Below are 12,222 nucleotides of genomic sequence, written 5' to 3'. Positions count from 1 at the left end.
CTATTATGCTCCAAAATTCCAAATTATGCTAGAACTATTTGCCTATCCCTATAGCAACAGATACTTACCAGGACATGGATTCGTGTTACACTGTATACAGGAAAGTGGATCATTTCCAGTTCGCGGAAAATTCCCAAGAGAGCAACAAGGCTGACTACCACAGACTGCCAAAGCAGTACCAGCTTGATCCTCACACCTGCAGTACTGGATCATACAACCTCCTCCACAGGTCACAGAACACTAGAAATAATAATAAATTAATGACAAAACTGAACAACAAAAACAATGATGATAAGACTAATAATAACTACATACCATTGAAGCATTTGTGCAAACAGCCATTGCCATTCGATTAGCTTCTCTTTTAGCCTAATAAACATTATAATAATAACAATAAATAGATAAATATACCCCGGTATATAAAAATAGTGTTACTTACCACAACATTGCTTGCAGAGTATTTAAACAAGACAAAAAAACAAAGAAACTACAAGATACAATAAATTCACAATCAGCTATATATGCATATATACAGTAATTGCCGTAGCAATAAAGTTGGGCTTACCAGTAAAGTAGCGCTCGTTAAGGAAGACATGATGGAAACCACTCAAGAGGTGGTCGGTCCCACGCCTGTCGGCTGCAGAAGGACTTTGCAACCAGCCAAACGGGAAAAAGAAAGACAGCGCAAGAGAAGATCTCCTGTTTCTGCTCCTACCTCTCTCTGTCTGTTATTTTTTGTCTTGTGAAGAGCAATTGCGTCAAGCGGCGCGTGCTAAAGACGATTTTATAATGAGGACTCTCGAGTCGTGAACCGGTCTACCCGGCCATTATCAGTTAGCAAGAGGCTAAGAGCCTCACAAATATATACACATACATGAATTTTAAAATAATTTCATGATGTTTTATTGACAAGTTCTTCCAGTGAAATAGGAGTCCACGAGTGGTTGGACTCCATTATAAAAATGACACCTCTATCAATGTAAATGGTTGAGTCACCAAAACTGTGTAACTGTTTCCCTTCATGTCTTTTTGCTAACGGCAGAAACACAATACCCAGTTCTTCAGCCTATAAACATTAACAACAACAACAATAATAATAACGATAATAATAAACTATGTTTATGCTAGGTTTAATCTTTGTTTTTGTCTCTCATAAGAATAATAATTAAAAATAACTTCTCTCACTTTCTTCTCAATAACGTCTTTGAAACTGATACTAGTTGGAGGGACCTGTTGCTGTTTAGTTTGGCTGACCTGCTGTACTTCAGGAGCTCTTCTAAAGGAGGGGACAAGAATGAGAAACAAAGAGAGAAAAGAGAGAGGTTTTTGCATATTTTATTGCTTTTAAAATTCAAGTACTGTATTGATACGTATAGTATTAGCCAGAAACTTTCAAGGGATTAAACTATCAGATTAGAAATCATTTTTATGGACTTAATATAACACACTTAACAATCTTGTACCACCATGTTGTGTATGGATTTCCCTTCTCAAAAATTCAAACAATTGTTACCTTCTTTCGGAAGTAGTGAAGTAGACCATATTTTCTCTCATTCCTGGTACTAGTGTACCATGAGCAGCATGATCCAGTAATGATAGTGCTCGGTTAAAGTTTGATTTAATTACCGGATGAGACAATAGATCACCATCAAATAATGACTTCCAACCACTATACCTGATGATAAAAATTTGATAAAAATTGGGTGTGATTTTGGAGCCACTTTTTGGAAAAAAACCATGGGCTATAGCCTTGGGTATTTTTCAGAATTTTGGCGTTTTCTTAAAATGGCAGTAACTTGAAAAATTGAAGTTGGAATCAGCTCAAACTTGCTATACAGCATAAGGACATCAATATGTATCAAAAAATGTAATAAAAATTTGGGGTGATTTTTTAGCCATTTTTTGGAAAAAACCATGGGCTATAGCCTTGGGTATTTTTCAGAATTTCGGCGTTTTCTTAAAATGGCCGTAATTTGAAAAATTGAAGTCAGAATTAGCTCAAACTTTCTACACAGCATAAGGACATCAATATTTATCAGAAAATGTAATAAAAATTAGGAGTAATTTCGGAGCCATTTTTCGGAAAAAACCATGGGCTATAGCCTTGGGTACTTTTCAGAAATTGGCTCATTTTTAAAAGGGCCAGAACACAAAATTTAGTCAAAATGACATCAGAATTAACAATATTAATGATAGCAATCGCAACTATTATTGTTACTAACCATTTCATAATTTCATGATAGTTAGGACTCCCAGCTAACCAGTTCCCCAGTACCTGTACCAGTAGCACATGATACCTGAATGAGACTAATGCTGTATCACTAACCTGGAGCCATTTTGGAAAGAAATGTTTATCAAAAATATGAACAAAATGATGAAGAGGGAGGGCCTCTCTCCACTGAAGTACCCACTCAACGGGAGCTAGTAATAAATATTAATAGTTAGTTATTAAATATTAATAGTTAGTTAATTATTAATATTCAATAGTTAATTATTAATATTCAATAGTTAATTAACCATACCAATAGTTTGATGGTTTGGGTTAATGTCTAGAGTCTGTATACAATACTCAAGTTTTGGTAGAACTGTCCTACATAGAAATGCCTCCATTACTTGAGGAGAGAATACCTATAAATAATACTGTGACACACCCCCTCGTCTAACCACGCCTACTTTAATCCATGGACGGATTATTATCAAAGCTGATGAATCTGAGGGTTGCCAGTTGTTCAAAGCCACACCCAACTTCATCCTAATGGTCGGATATAATATCTCTAACTGTTTATCTGTAAATATACCAATAATATACTAATAATATACTAATAATATACCAATAATATACTGATAATATACTAATAATATACTGATAATATACTGACCCATTAACGGTAGCCAGGGGTGTATCCAAGAGTGTATTGGTAATGGATCGGTGGTTGGGTTCCAATTATCAACTTCATGCTGAGGGGGAGGGGCATATCTCAATCAATTAATTAATGAATTAATAATTACTTGTAGTTTAGGTAATATTAATGATTCGAGAATATTAGTGATGATCCATTCTGGTAACAATGGCAACCAATGCTCTAAAATATTAATAATATTAGGAGCCTGAAGGAGAGAGAGAGAGAGAGAGAGAGAGGGAGAGAGAGGGAGAGAGAGAGAGAGGGAGAGAGAGAGAGAGGGAGAGAGAGAGAGAGAGAGAGAGGGAGAGAGAGAGAGGGAGAGAGAGAGAGGGAGAGAGAGAGAGGGAGAGAATGGTATTAGATATTAAAGGACTTCACTGTACATACATTAGATTTTGGTGACCATGATGATAAAACTGATCGAAACTTTGGCAACCAAATCTCCCAAACTAATCTGTCGTAATTATCCATCCTATCAATATATCAGTATCAATATCAGTATCAATATCAATATCAGTATCAGTATCAATATCAGTGTCAGTATCATTAATATATCAGTATTTACTTATCAGGCTCAGGAGGAACTGCTGATGAATAGTCTGATTCCCTCAGTAGGTTCCTCCATTGGTTGAATACATTAGCAGGACCAGTAGGATCAGATGAAGGATCCCAACCAACCAATAGCCTCTGTAACTAAATAATAATAATAATAACGATAAACAATAATAATAACAATTAAAAATGAAAAATTGTCTCCTTTTCAAAATCCCTGTAATATAGTACAGGGACTTTGGCCCACTAACTTTAGAGATTAAAAAAAATTCTTTTGATTTGAATCAGCTCAAACATACAGTACATGCACATGTATAAAAACCCATTAGTTCCATTGTCACAAAATCCATGACAATTATTTTTTGACTAATTTTAGAGCAACTTTACAAATTTGTAAAAAAATCCAATTTTGATTGGAATCAGTTCAAACTTTCTACGCAACATAAAAACATGTATATGTATCAGGAAATGTAATAAAATTGAGAAATTCTCTCCTTTTCATTCTTGGCAAAATTTGGCCAAAATCCATGTACTATAGTACAGGGACTTTTGTCCGATTTTGGAGCAACTTTAAAAATTTGTAAAAAATCCAATTTTGATCGGAATCAGCCCAAACTTTCTACACAACATAAGAACATGTATATGTATCAGAAAATGTAATAAAAATGGAGAATTCTCTCCTTGTCATTTTTGGTGAAATTTGGCAAAAATCCCTGTACTATAGTACAGAGACTTTTGTCCAATTTTGGAGCAACTTTAAAAATTCATAAAAAATCCAATTTTGATTGGAATCAGCTCAAACTTTCTACACAACATAAGAACATGTATATGTATCAGAAAATGTAATAAAATTGAGGAATTCTCTCCTTTTCTGAAAATGTATCAGAAAATGTTCATGTAATACAGTATTAGTGAATAGTGATACATACCATTGGAAATACAACAGCAACTGCAATTGAAGACAATTCGTATAACTAAAGGAACTATTAATAGCATCTTGTATACTTTAGTATACTTACTTTGTATTCCTCAGGATATTTTTCTAGTAATCTTGTCAGTATATCGTCACATTCTGTTAGAGTAATCCTCACTGATGAATCATCAAAACTAAAATAATAATAATAATAATAATAATAATAATAATAATGAGATAGAGAGGGGGTGTGGCTTACATTGATATAAAATTCATAATTTCAGTCAGTTTCTCAATCTGCTTTTCTTCGTCATCAATAATTCCTTCAAGCCTATTCTTCTCATGTGTCAAATTAACGACAGTATCTTTATTATAATTATATCTTCTATCATGTGATATGATGTCCTCTTCTATATCAGATACCAGGACTTGTAGATTGTGATACAGTTCAGGAACATAAAGACCAGCTGTACCTATTAATTAAACATTAATTAAATATTATTATGATTACTGTATAGCGCAAAATTTTCAAGGGCTATAAATTTCATGATTTGCAAAAATTAATTCCCTGAAAATCAAATTTTTACGCTACAAAGATGGTAGAAGGCATAAATTTGCTAAAATTAAATCCGTGAAATAGATTTTTAGGTGAATTTACGAAATTTATAGCCCTTAAAAAATTTGCTCTATAAGGTAATTAAATATTATTATTATTATTATTATTATTATTATTATTATTATTATTATTATTATTATTATTATTATTATTATTATCATTATTATTACTGTCACTGTCTTGTCCTTTCCTTGCTTCATTCCTCAGTTCATTGTAGCTATTCAATATCTTAGTCTCCTTCCCTCTCATATCAATCACTTTCACTTTAACGTCACTGCTAGCCCCGCCTACTCCAGCCCCACCTACCCCTCCTCTATCCTATAAATACATGCATTACATACATGTACATGTACATACTAGGCATAGTGTAAAATTTTGGAGGGAATAAAAATTGGAAAATTGGCGTTTTGTAGCCATTCGCATCCACCATTTTGAGCCATTATACGCATGCTCAATGGCATGTGGTCACAAATTCGCCAAATTAAAATCCACCAATCATCAAATTTTAGCAATTTGCTACATTTAATTCCCTCCAATATTTCCCACTATACAGTACATTCTTACCAGTCTGGTATAAAAGGATTTGTGTTTAGTGGCAGTGTCCTTTAGGTCCTCCATAGTCTTATAAACATATTTAGGCTTTGCTTTACCAGGTCCTCCTCTGTCCTTCTGCCATTGTTGCAGCTCCTCCTTAAATTGCTCCTCTTCTTCAAGCTCCTCATCGTCCATTGCAGCAACACCTGGCAACTAGTAACACAAAAATTATTATAATTATTATTATTAATTATATTTTATCAATCGTCATTATTATTATTATTTATTCATACATTAGGTCCTGAGTTTCCTAGTTCTTTAGTTTTGGTTGCCTTCACTGGATTAACGATACCCTCACCTCTCTTACCTAATCCCCTACCAGGGACATACCCCATCTGTAAACAACAACAACAACAACAATAAACAACAACAACAATAAGTAAATTACCTTTTTCATCATCTTACTAGCGAACCCGGACGAGTGTTTCTGCCAGCTCCCCCAGTCCTTATCACTCACCATTAGTTCCCTCCTCCTTTTCTCTGCCATACTGCTGCTACCAGCTCTACCAAGAGGTCTACCTTTACCGCTTCCTTTATTTATCGTTACATTACCAGGAGCTGCTCCTTGAGCTGCTGGTTTCGTCTTAAACATATGGAGCTGTCTGTTTCTTTCCAGACTGGCCGTTTTAAACCCAGTCAGTGTCTCAGGCTCTTCTCCTCCTCCTCCTCCTCCTTTACTGTCCAACTTCTTCTGATCAATACTCTCCAATATATAATCAACTTGAAAATCAAGATCCTGGGGGGGAGAAGGGTAGTTATTTAAATACTAATTTTACTATTGCAATTAATTTAATAGTCGCCATTCTTAAATATAAATATAGTACTCGTTAATTAAAAGTGATTTGACCACACCCGTTGATTAATTAATTACTTCGTCATCATTGTCAGACTCCTCCCCTTCTTCCTCCTCTTTTTGTGACGAAACGAAATCGACCGGAGCCAAATAGTCTTTCTTGGACCTAAAATTAATTAATGATAATTATTATTAATTAATTAATATTGACTTGTATCCCGTCTCTCCAGTACTGCTCGACCATATTCCTAACATGGCGTCTTCTTTAGTAAACTTCCTCCTTCCCCTCTTGTGCAGTGATCTCATATCATCTTCAGTCACCTCAAAAGACTCTAGCTCGTCAGAGGAAGACATCTTGAAATTAGAAATATACGGAAAATTAACGGAACCACTCCTCGTGGCATCTCCCCACGTGCTTCCACGTGTGCAACAAATGGAATAAATTTTAACTCCAAAGATGGCGTCCATCAGGTACATCCCTCATTCATTCCCTCCTTATAGACGGGGGGACGGAGCCTATATCGACAGCCCCGAGGCTAAGAGCATACTGGAAAAGGGCAGACAATGGCTCCGTGAGAATATCATTAAGTATCATTCCGAGTATCCCGTGGATACTACTGTAGCTCCTTCTAATGATACTCGGAGGAAGTCACGTGATCCTTCTATATATACAGGGGCTGGTGGTAATGCTTATGTTAACTGGAAGTTGAGTCAGTATTATCTCTCCGTTGGTAATAATGATTATTATATCGAGCACCTGATGAAGGCAATTGAAGCCATACATACTGCATTAAGCATCGGAGGAGATGATGGGATAGCGTTTTATATTGGAAAAGCAGGTAGCCTTTAATTAATAATAATTAATATTAATTATTAGTTAATAATGCAATTAAGGGGCTAGTGGAAGGGATGGGTCCAGGCTATTAAGGGGCAGGTATTAAAAGCTTTTATCCCCCAAAATTGCTCCGAAACAAATTATGTATTAAGTTATAAACATGGTACATAAATATTGAAATTGTTTATTAAAATTACCAATTTAAACATGATGTATAATGCAACTATAATGTGTAAATGTATTTATTCTCATTAGGTCTCTACACTTTGGCTTCATTGATTTATAATTCCTACAATGAGCCAGTAAAGACTGAGACTTATTTGAAAAGTCTTCTCTCGTGTCTTCCAGCTGCTCTCTCTCCCTCGCCTGATGAGGTACTCTATGGTAGAGCTGGTTACTTGTCCTGTCTCCTCATCGCTAAGAAGTACCTACCAGCTGATGTCTGTACTAAATGCAACCTTGACGGAGCCATGAGACAGATGTTTGATACACTGATAGCCTCTGGTCAACAAGGACACAAAAAGTACTTATTATTATTATTATTATTATTATATATTATTATTTTCTAGGATTCTTCGTTATTTCTATTATGGTTCAGACTACCTAGGTGCTGCCCATGGTACAGCTGGTATATTATTCACACTGTTACACTGTCCAGTTGAGTGGATCAACGAACCAAACATTAAACCATTACTAGTCAAAACCATCGACCACCTGGTATCAGCTCAACTACCTAACTATTTTTAGCTTCTGGTGCCTCGGATAAGATAAATAAAGAGCTAAGCGGACAATAAACAACTTTTTCCTTGTGGAAATTTGATATAAAGACCCTACAGCACTCGAGCAGAAGGCAGTAATGCCTTGAAGACAGAGTAGTGAAATGTAATATGCTCAGACAGGACAACTGCTTTGCCCTCGCTTCACACCTACGTGTGGCTCAAGTAATAATTTGATGGGGACACTCCGAGCTCCGATGATAGATCAAACTAGACCAACCCAGGAGCCTCCACTCATCACAAGGACTAATGATGTATTCCAGATCGGTACCCCAAGAGTAAGGATACAGCAACTAATTTGCTGATTGTCACAGACTATCATTGTCTTGTTGTGTCATTAATAACAGAGTCCCTGATTGTGTTAGCTACAGATGGTTTAAAGATGATACAATTTGATGAACCTCAGTCTTTTTATTCTTGTTTGTGGTGAGTTCGGTGATCAATAGATGATAATCCCAGTCATCCCACCATAAGTTACTTGGAGATGCTGCTGTACCTCTCCTAATAAATCAGTGACTGCTCACAACAATGAGGAAGACATTTGACTAGTTTTAAACTTTTAATTTACTATAATTTAGTGTTAATAATAATTAAAATACCTGTGATGTGCTGTGTTTGAGATAATCATATTCATAGTTGATATACACAATATAAATAATAAACACTTAACAAACAATTAGCAGCTACTTCACACGTGACCACCAAACCTGCACTTACATTAACAGTAAAAAGTCAGTGTGGCCCTATAGGTTCCTCAGGTATTGGAGTCATGGTAGGAGGTGGAGGAGGTAGAGTACTAGTGACGTTAAACATTGAGAATATAGTAGAAGCAACGTCAGACCTACTGACAAAGAAGGACTGGTTGCTAGGAGTATAGTACAGGTAGCCGAATCCAAATGGCATTGAAGAAGCAGATCCATTGAATACCATTGGCTCATCATTATTCGGAGTGTACATGGTGAATGTATTTGCTGGTATACTAGACCCACTCATCTGATTAGTAACAACATTGGTAACAGTGATCATAGAGTTACTGTACGTAATGAACTCATAACTTTGAACTGGACGTACCAAAGCACTATCCAATGGTATTATATCCTGCCCACCAATTACCAGAATCGTGTTATTGTTATTGTCCACTCTAGTGCCTACTGTTTGAGATGAAGTTGATATAACTGTCTTAATAGCATCAATAATCTCAGGACGGTTGCTAACAACGATACTGTTTGAACCGACAGATATTGTCTGTGGTCCTTGAATCTCAACTGGTGTACTTGATAGAGACAAAATGTTAATTTGATCTGAATTAGACTTATACTGAATCAATGTGTTGAACATTTGATTCATTGAGCTGAATGCAATAGACCCATCCTGATTGATAACAGAATACCCTCTGTTGCTGAATCTAACGCTCTGGACTGAACTAACTGATAAAGTGGTCTCCTCAGTAATAAGATTAGTGACCGATCCTCCAATTGTAAGGACAGTAGTGATCCGAACACTGAAAGTAGTAGGAGGATTAGCAGACCTAATCATGTCGATGGTCTCGGAGTTATCGGTGAAGAAAGCATTCCCTGATATCTCATTATAGACTAACTGACCACTGCCTGGCACATTAAGAATAGATCTGCTCTGGAGGACACCATTTCTATCGTAATAGTAGAACCGTCTGATTTTATCGCTGAGAAATTGTATAGTACCAGCTCTTCGAATGAAGAGATTGGGTCCATTGTATCCAACCACTTCATCCGAAGTCACGTTACGCTGTGTACTGCCAGTCAATGATATGAGATTAATATCACTGCCAGTGATACGGTCAATGGCTCGCACTATAGGATTACCGTTTTCATCGTCCCTAACAACTACCGTTATACCACTGGTCGGTGGTACGGTGGCCGGTGGTGGTGCAGTGGTTGGTGGTGGAGCAGGGGTTCCTGGTCCAGGTGTGGGAGTAGGAGCAGGAGTAGAAGTAGGAGCAGGAGTAGACGTCTCTGGTCTCATTAGTTCATTGTTAATAGCAGCATCAAGTGTGGCTCTATCAGTGATGAAGACTGTAGAAGTACCTCCAGAACCTGGAGTTATGTAGACATAAAAAGTAGTCGTGGCAGTTTCAATATAAGGAGTGGGTGTCCCTGTTCTGATGGTTGGAATAGTTTGACCAGAGTAATAAGTTTGTACGGAGCTTGCAGTGACTCCAGGGAATATGGCGTTGCCGTTCAAGACGCCACCAAAGGAGGTTCCCAGTAATCTTACAGTGCCTCCAGTGGGTACCTCATGACGTACTGTGTTCTTCCCCAACCTCTCTATATTGCTGCCTCCTATCATTAGGAAGAAGTTGCCTTGAGCGTCTCTGCTGCTAAAGGTCACCCCAAACTGCGGGTTGGATAGCAATCCTCTCACTGTACCATCATTAGTCAGGAGTGCGTTACCATTATTATCAACGACTATTTGGTAGGTTGAGTCAACAGTAAAGGTCTGATTAGCTATAGCATTATACTGAACTGTATTCTGACCATTAGGAGCATAAGTAAATCTGGATATACCAGTGAATGGACCGCGTGAATTGGCAGGAGTAAAACTAATGGTTCCCCCACTGTAGCTAACAGAGTCTCCATTATTCAATGTCATGCTCATAGCTGATCCAGTGAATTCAACTACATTCTGCCCATTCAATTGAAGTATCCCGGTATTACCTGATCCAAGGACTGTGGTGTATACAGCTGATGATCCCGGTATTACTGTAGGCATTGTTGCAGCTGTAATGTTATTAATTAAAGATTGTAAGTTGGTAGCTAAGGCCTCAGATCCAGATACATATAGTTTGACAGTATCACCAGGACCATAAGACACTGTTACACCTCCATTAAAGGCTATACCAATAGTATGTCCAACACTATAAGCAAAGGATTCAATGCCAGTACTAGTTGAACCGCCTGAAAAGGTCTGACCATTGTATGAAAGTAATCCAGGTCCAGTGATATCAGAAGTCGTAAAACCAGCATTAATAGTGAATACAGTCACACCACCATACTTCACTCTATTGCCTTCGACTGTATAAGCAGCTTGAGATGTTCCACCTCCAGCCAGAAACATCTGACCCTCTTGAATCATAGCAGTGAGTCTTGGGCTTGTTGAGAAGACAGCATTACGACCATTAATGAAGAAGGAGTCATAGGATACAAAAGTGGTTGCTTCATTGCTGGCAGATCTGTACTGTTCAAAACCTTCTCCAGCTAAGAGGACATTGTCAATGTTATTAAAAGTGGTGCTACCAACCATAAGTGTTGTTCCAGTATAGCTAGTTGGGGATACAGCATTCCTGACATTGGTTGATGATGTTATCATGAAAGCATTGGTAACAGTTCCAAAGTTGAAACCAATAGCTCCTCCACCTCTAATTGGCTCTATGGTCATTGCAGCACCGGACAGTTTGCTTAACTGCTCAGTAATGAATGAATTCTCTGATGTTATAATTAGCCGCTCATTCCGCACGTCGTTCAATCTAACAAAAACCTTGCCTGGTGCTTTATCTCTCACTGCTTTAGAACCAGAGTACGTATAGACATGTCCAAAAGGTGATATATAATAATAGGGCATGTATCTGCGAAAAGCGGCTACACCAGACCCAGTTCCTAACTGATAGATTCCCGCCATTCCCATGTAGCTGAAGCTACCAGTGGAAGATATTGTTCTAACGGCTAAGAAAGAACCAGGTGTTATCAATGGCTGGCCATTGATCCTAACCATCCCGTTAGAAATTTCATAATTAGGATCAGGGAATCTCTGTGAAGCACTAAAGGATAACTGAGTAGCTGTTCGTGTAGTATTAAAGGTTGTAGAATAGCTAGTTGGATCAGGTACTTGAATAGTGATACTAATTATAGCAGTGTCACTGGTAGTAGTAACAGTTATCATTCCAGTGACACCATCAGTAATATTTAATGTCCTTGAATGAGGAATAAACCCGTTAACAGAGGCAGGTCCACCTAATAAAACAACAGTGATAGTAACAATTAATTAATAATGTCAACAGCAACAGGTAGGGGTAGGCAAATTATGCTTCAACTTTTGCCTACTATGCTTTGAAATAAATCAAATTATGCTCATAGTTTAAGCTTTACTCAAATATCAACTATCAAGTTACATGTATCTGTTATAATTGCAATATTATAATAATGCCAGAATCTGAAAATCTAAGCCACTGGACTTGCTACACTTGTATGGCTTGAGGGGATGAGTA

General features: G+C 37.2%; 3 protein-coding genes across 3 annotated transcripts in view; 1 reads left to right on the top strand and 2 right to left on the bottom strand.

Annotated features, from left to right (window-relative positions):
* LOC100636160 (uncharacterized) overlaps positions 1–11,963 on the bottom strand; it is a 26,633-nt gene extending 14,670 nt beyond the window's left edge. The window contains exon 1 of the mRNA XM_011406594.2: positions 8,736–11,963. Within this exon, the coding sequence (XP_011404896.2) occupies positions 8,736–11,897 (3,162 nt within the window). The 5' untranslated portion in view covers positions 11,898–11,963. The remainder of the gene's footprint in view (positions 1–8,735) is intronic.
* On the bottom strand, positions 798–6,765 carry LOC100636034 (tuftelin-interacting protein 11-like). The gene is made up of 20 exons (XM_019998287.1): positions 6,583–6,765; positions 6,450–6,537; positions 5,967–6,314; positions 5,812–5,913; positions 5,549–5,731; positions 5,155–5,302; positions 4,628–4,841; positions 4,475–4,562; positions 4,385–4,429; positions 3,469–3,596; positions 3,291–3,375; positions 3,010–3,108; positions 2,880–2,958; positions 2,674–2,786; positions 2,523–2,628; positions 2,327–2,421; positions 2,223–2,275; positions 1,514–1,675; positions 1,186–1,276; positions 798–1,066 (listed from the first exon to the last, which is right to left on the bottom strand). Exons 1-20 carry the CDS (start codon positions 6,723–6,725, stop codon positions 893–895), a joined length of 2,544 nt encoding a protein of 847 aa, XP_019853846.1. The 5' UTR covers positions 6,726–6,765; the 3' UTR covers positions 798–892.
* On the top strand, positions 6,802–8,705 carry LOC105313301 (lanC-like protein 3). Its single transcript, XM_011406608.2, has 3 exons — positions 6,802–7,210; positions 7,462–7,729; positions 7,776–8,705. Exons 1-3 carry the CDS (start codon positions 6,829–6,831, stop codon positions 7,951–7,953), a joined length of 828 nt encoding a protein of 275 aa, XP_011404910.1. The 5' UTR covers positions 6,802–6,828; the 3' UTR covers positions 7,954–8,705.
* Positions 11,964–12,222: the final 259 nt, after the last annotated feature.

The sequence above is a fragment of the Amphimedon queenslandica genome, unplaced genomic scaffold (genome assembly GCF_000090795.2).
Source record: "Amphimedon queenslandica unplaced genomic scaffold, v1.1 AMPQUscaffold_13328, whole genome shotgun sequence".
NCBI lineage: Eukaryota > Metazoa > Porifera > Demospongiae > Haplosclerida > Niphatidae > Amphimedon > Amphimedon queenslandica.
This window is presented reverse-complemented; position numbering and strand designations above follow the sequence as displayed.

Bases quoted from the DNA above. Each gene is read 5' to 3' on its own strand.
- LOC100636034 (XM_019998287.1), bottom strand. From the start codon at position 6,725: ATGTCTTCCTCTGACGAGCTAGAGTCTTTTGAGGTGACTGAAGATGAT. The intron at 4,842-5,154 runs GTAATAATAATG...TTTAATTAATAG, and splicing joins GAAAGGACAAGACAGTGACA to GTACAGCTGGTCTTTATGTT. The intron at 2,422-2,522 runs GTATGGTTAATT...ATTTATTACTAG, and splicing joins CCCAAACCATCAAACTATTG to CTCCCGTTGAGTGGGTACTT.
- LOC105313301 (XM_011406608.2), top strand. From the start codon at position 6,829: ATGGCGTCCATCAGGTACATCCCTCATTCATTCCCTCCTTATAGACGG. The intron at 7,211-7,461 runs GTAGCCTTTAAT...TATTCTCATTAG, and splicing joins GTTTTATATTGGAAAAGCAG to GTCTCTACACTTTGGCTTCA. The intron at 7,730-7,775 runs GTACTTATTATT...ATTATTTTCTAG, and splicing joins GGTCAACAAGGACACAAAAA to GATTCTTCGTTATTTCTATT.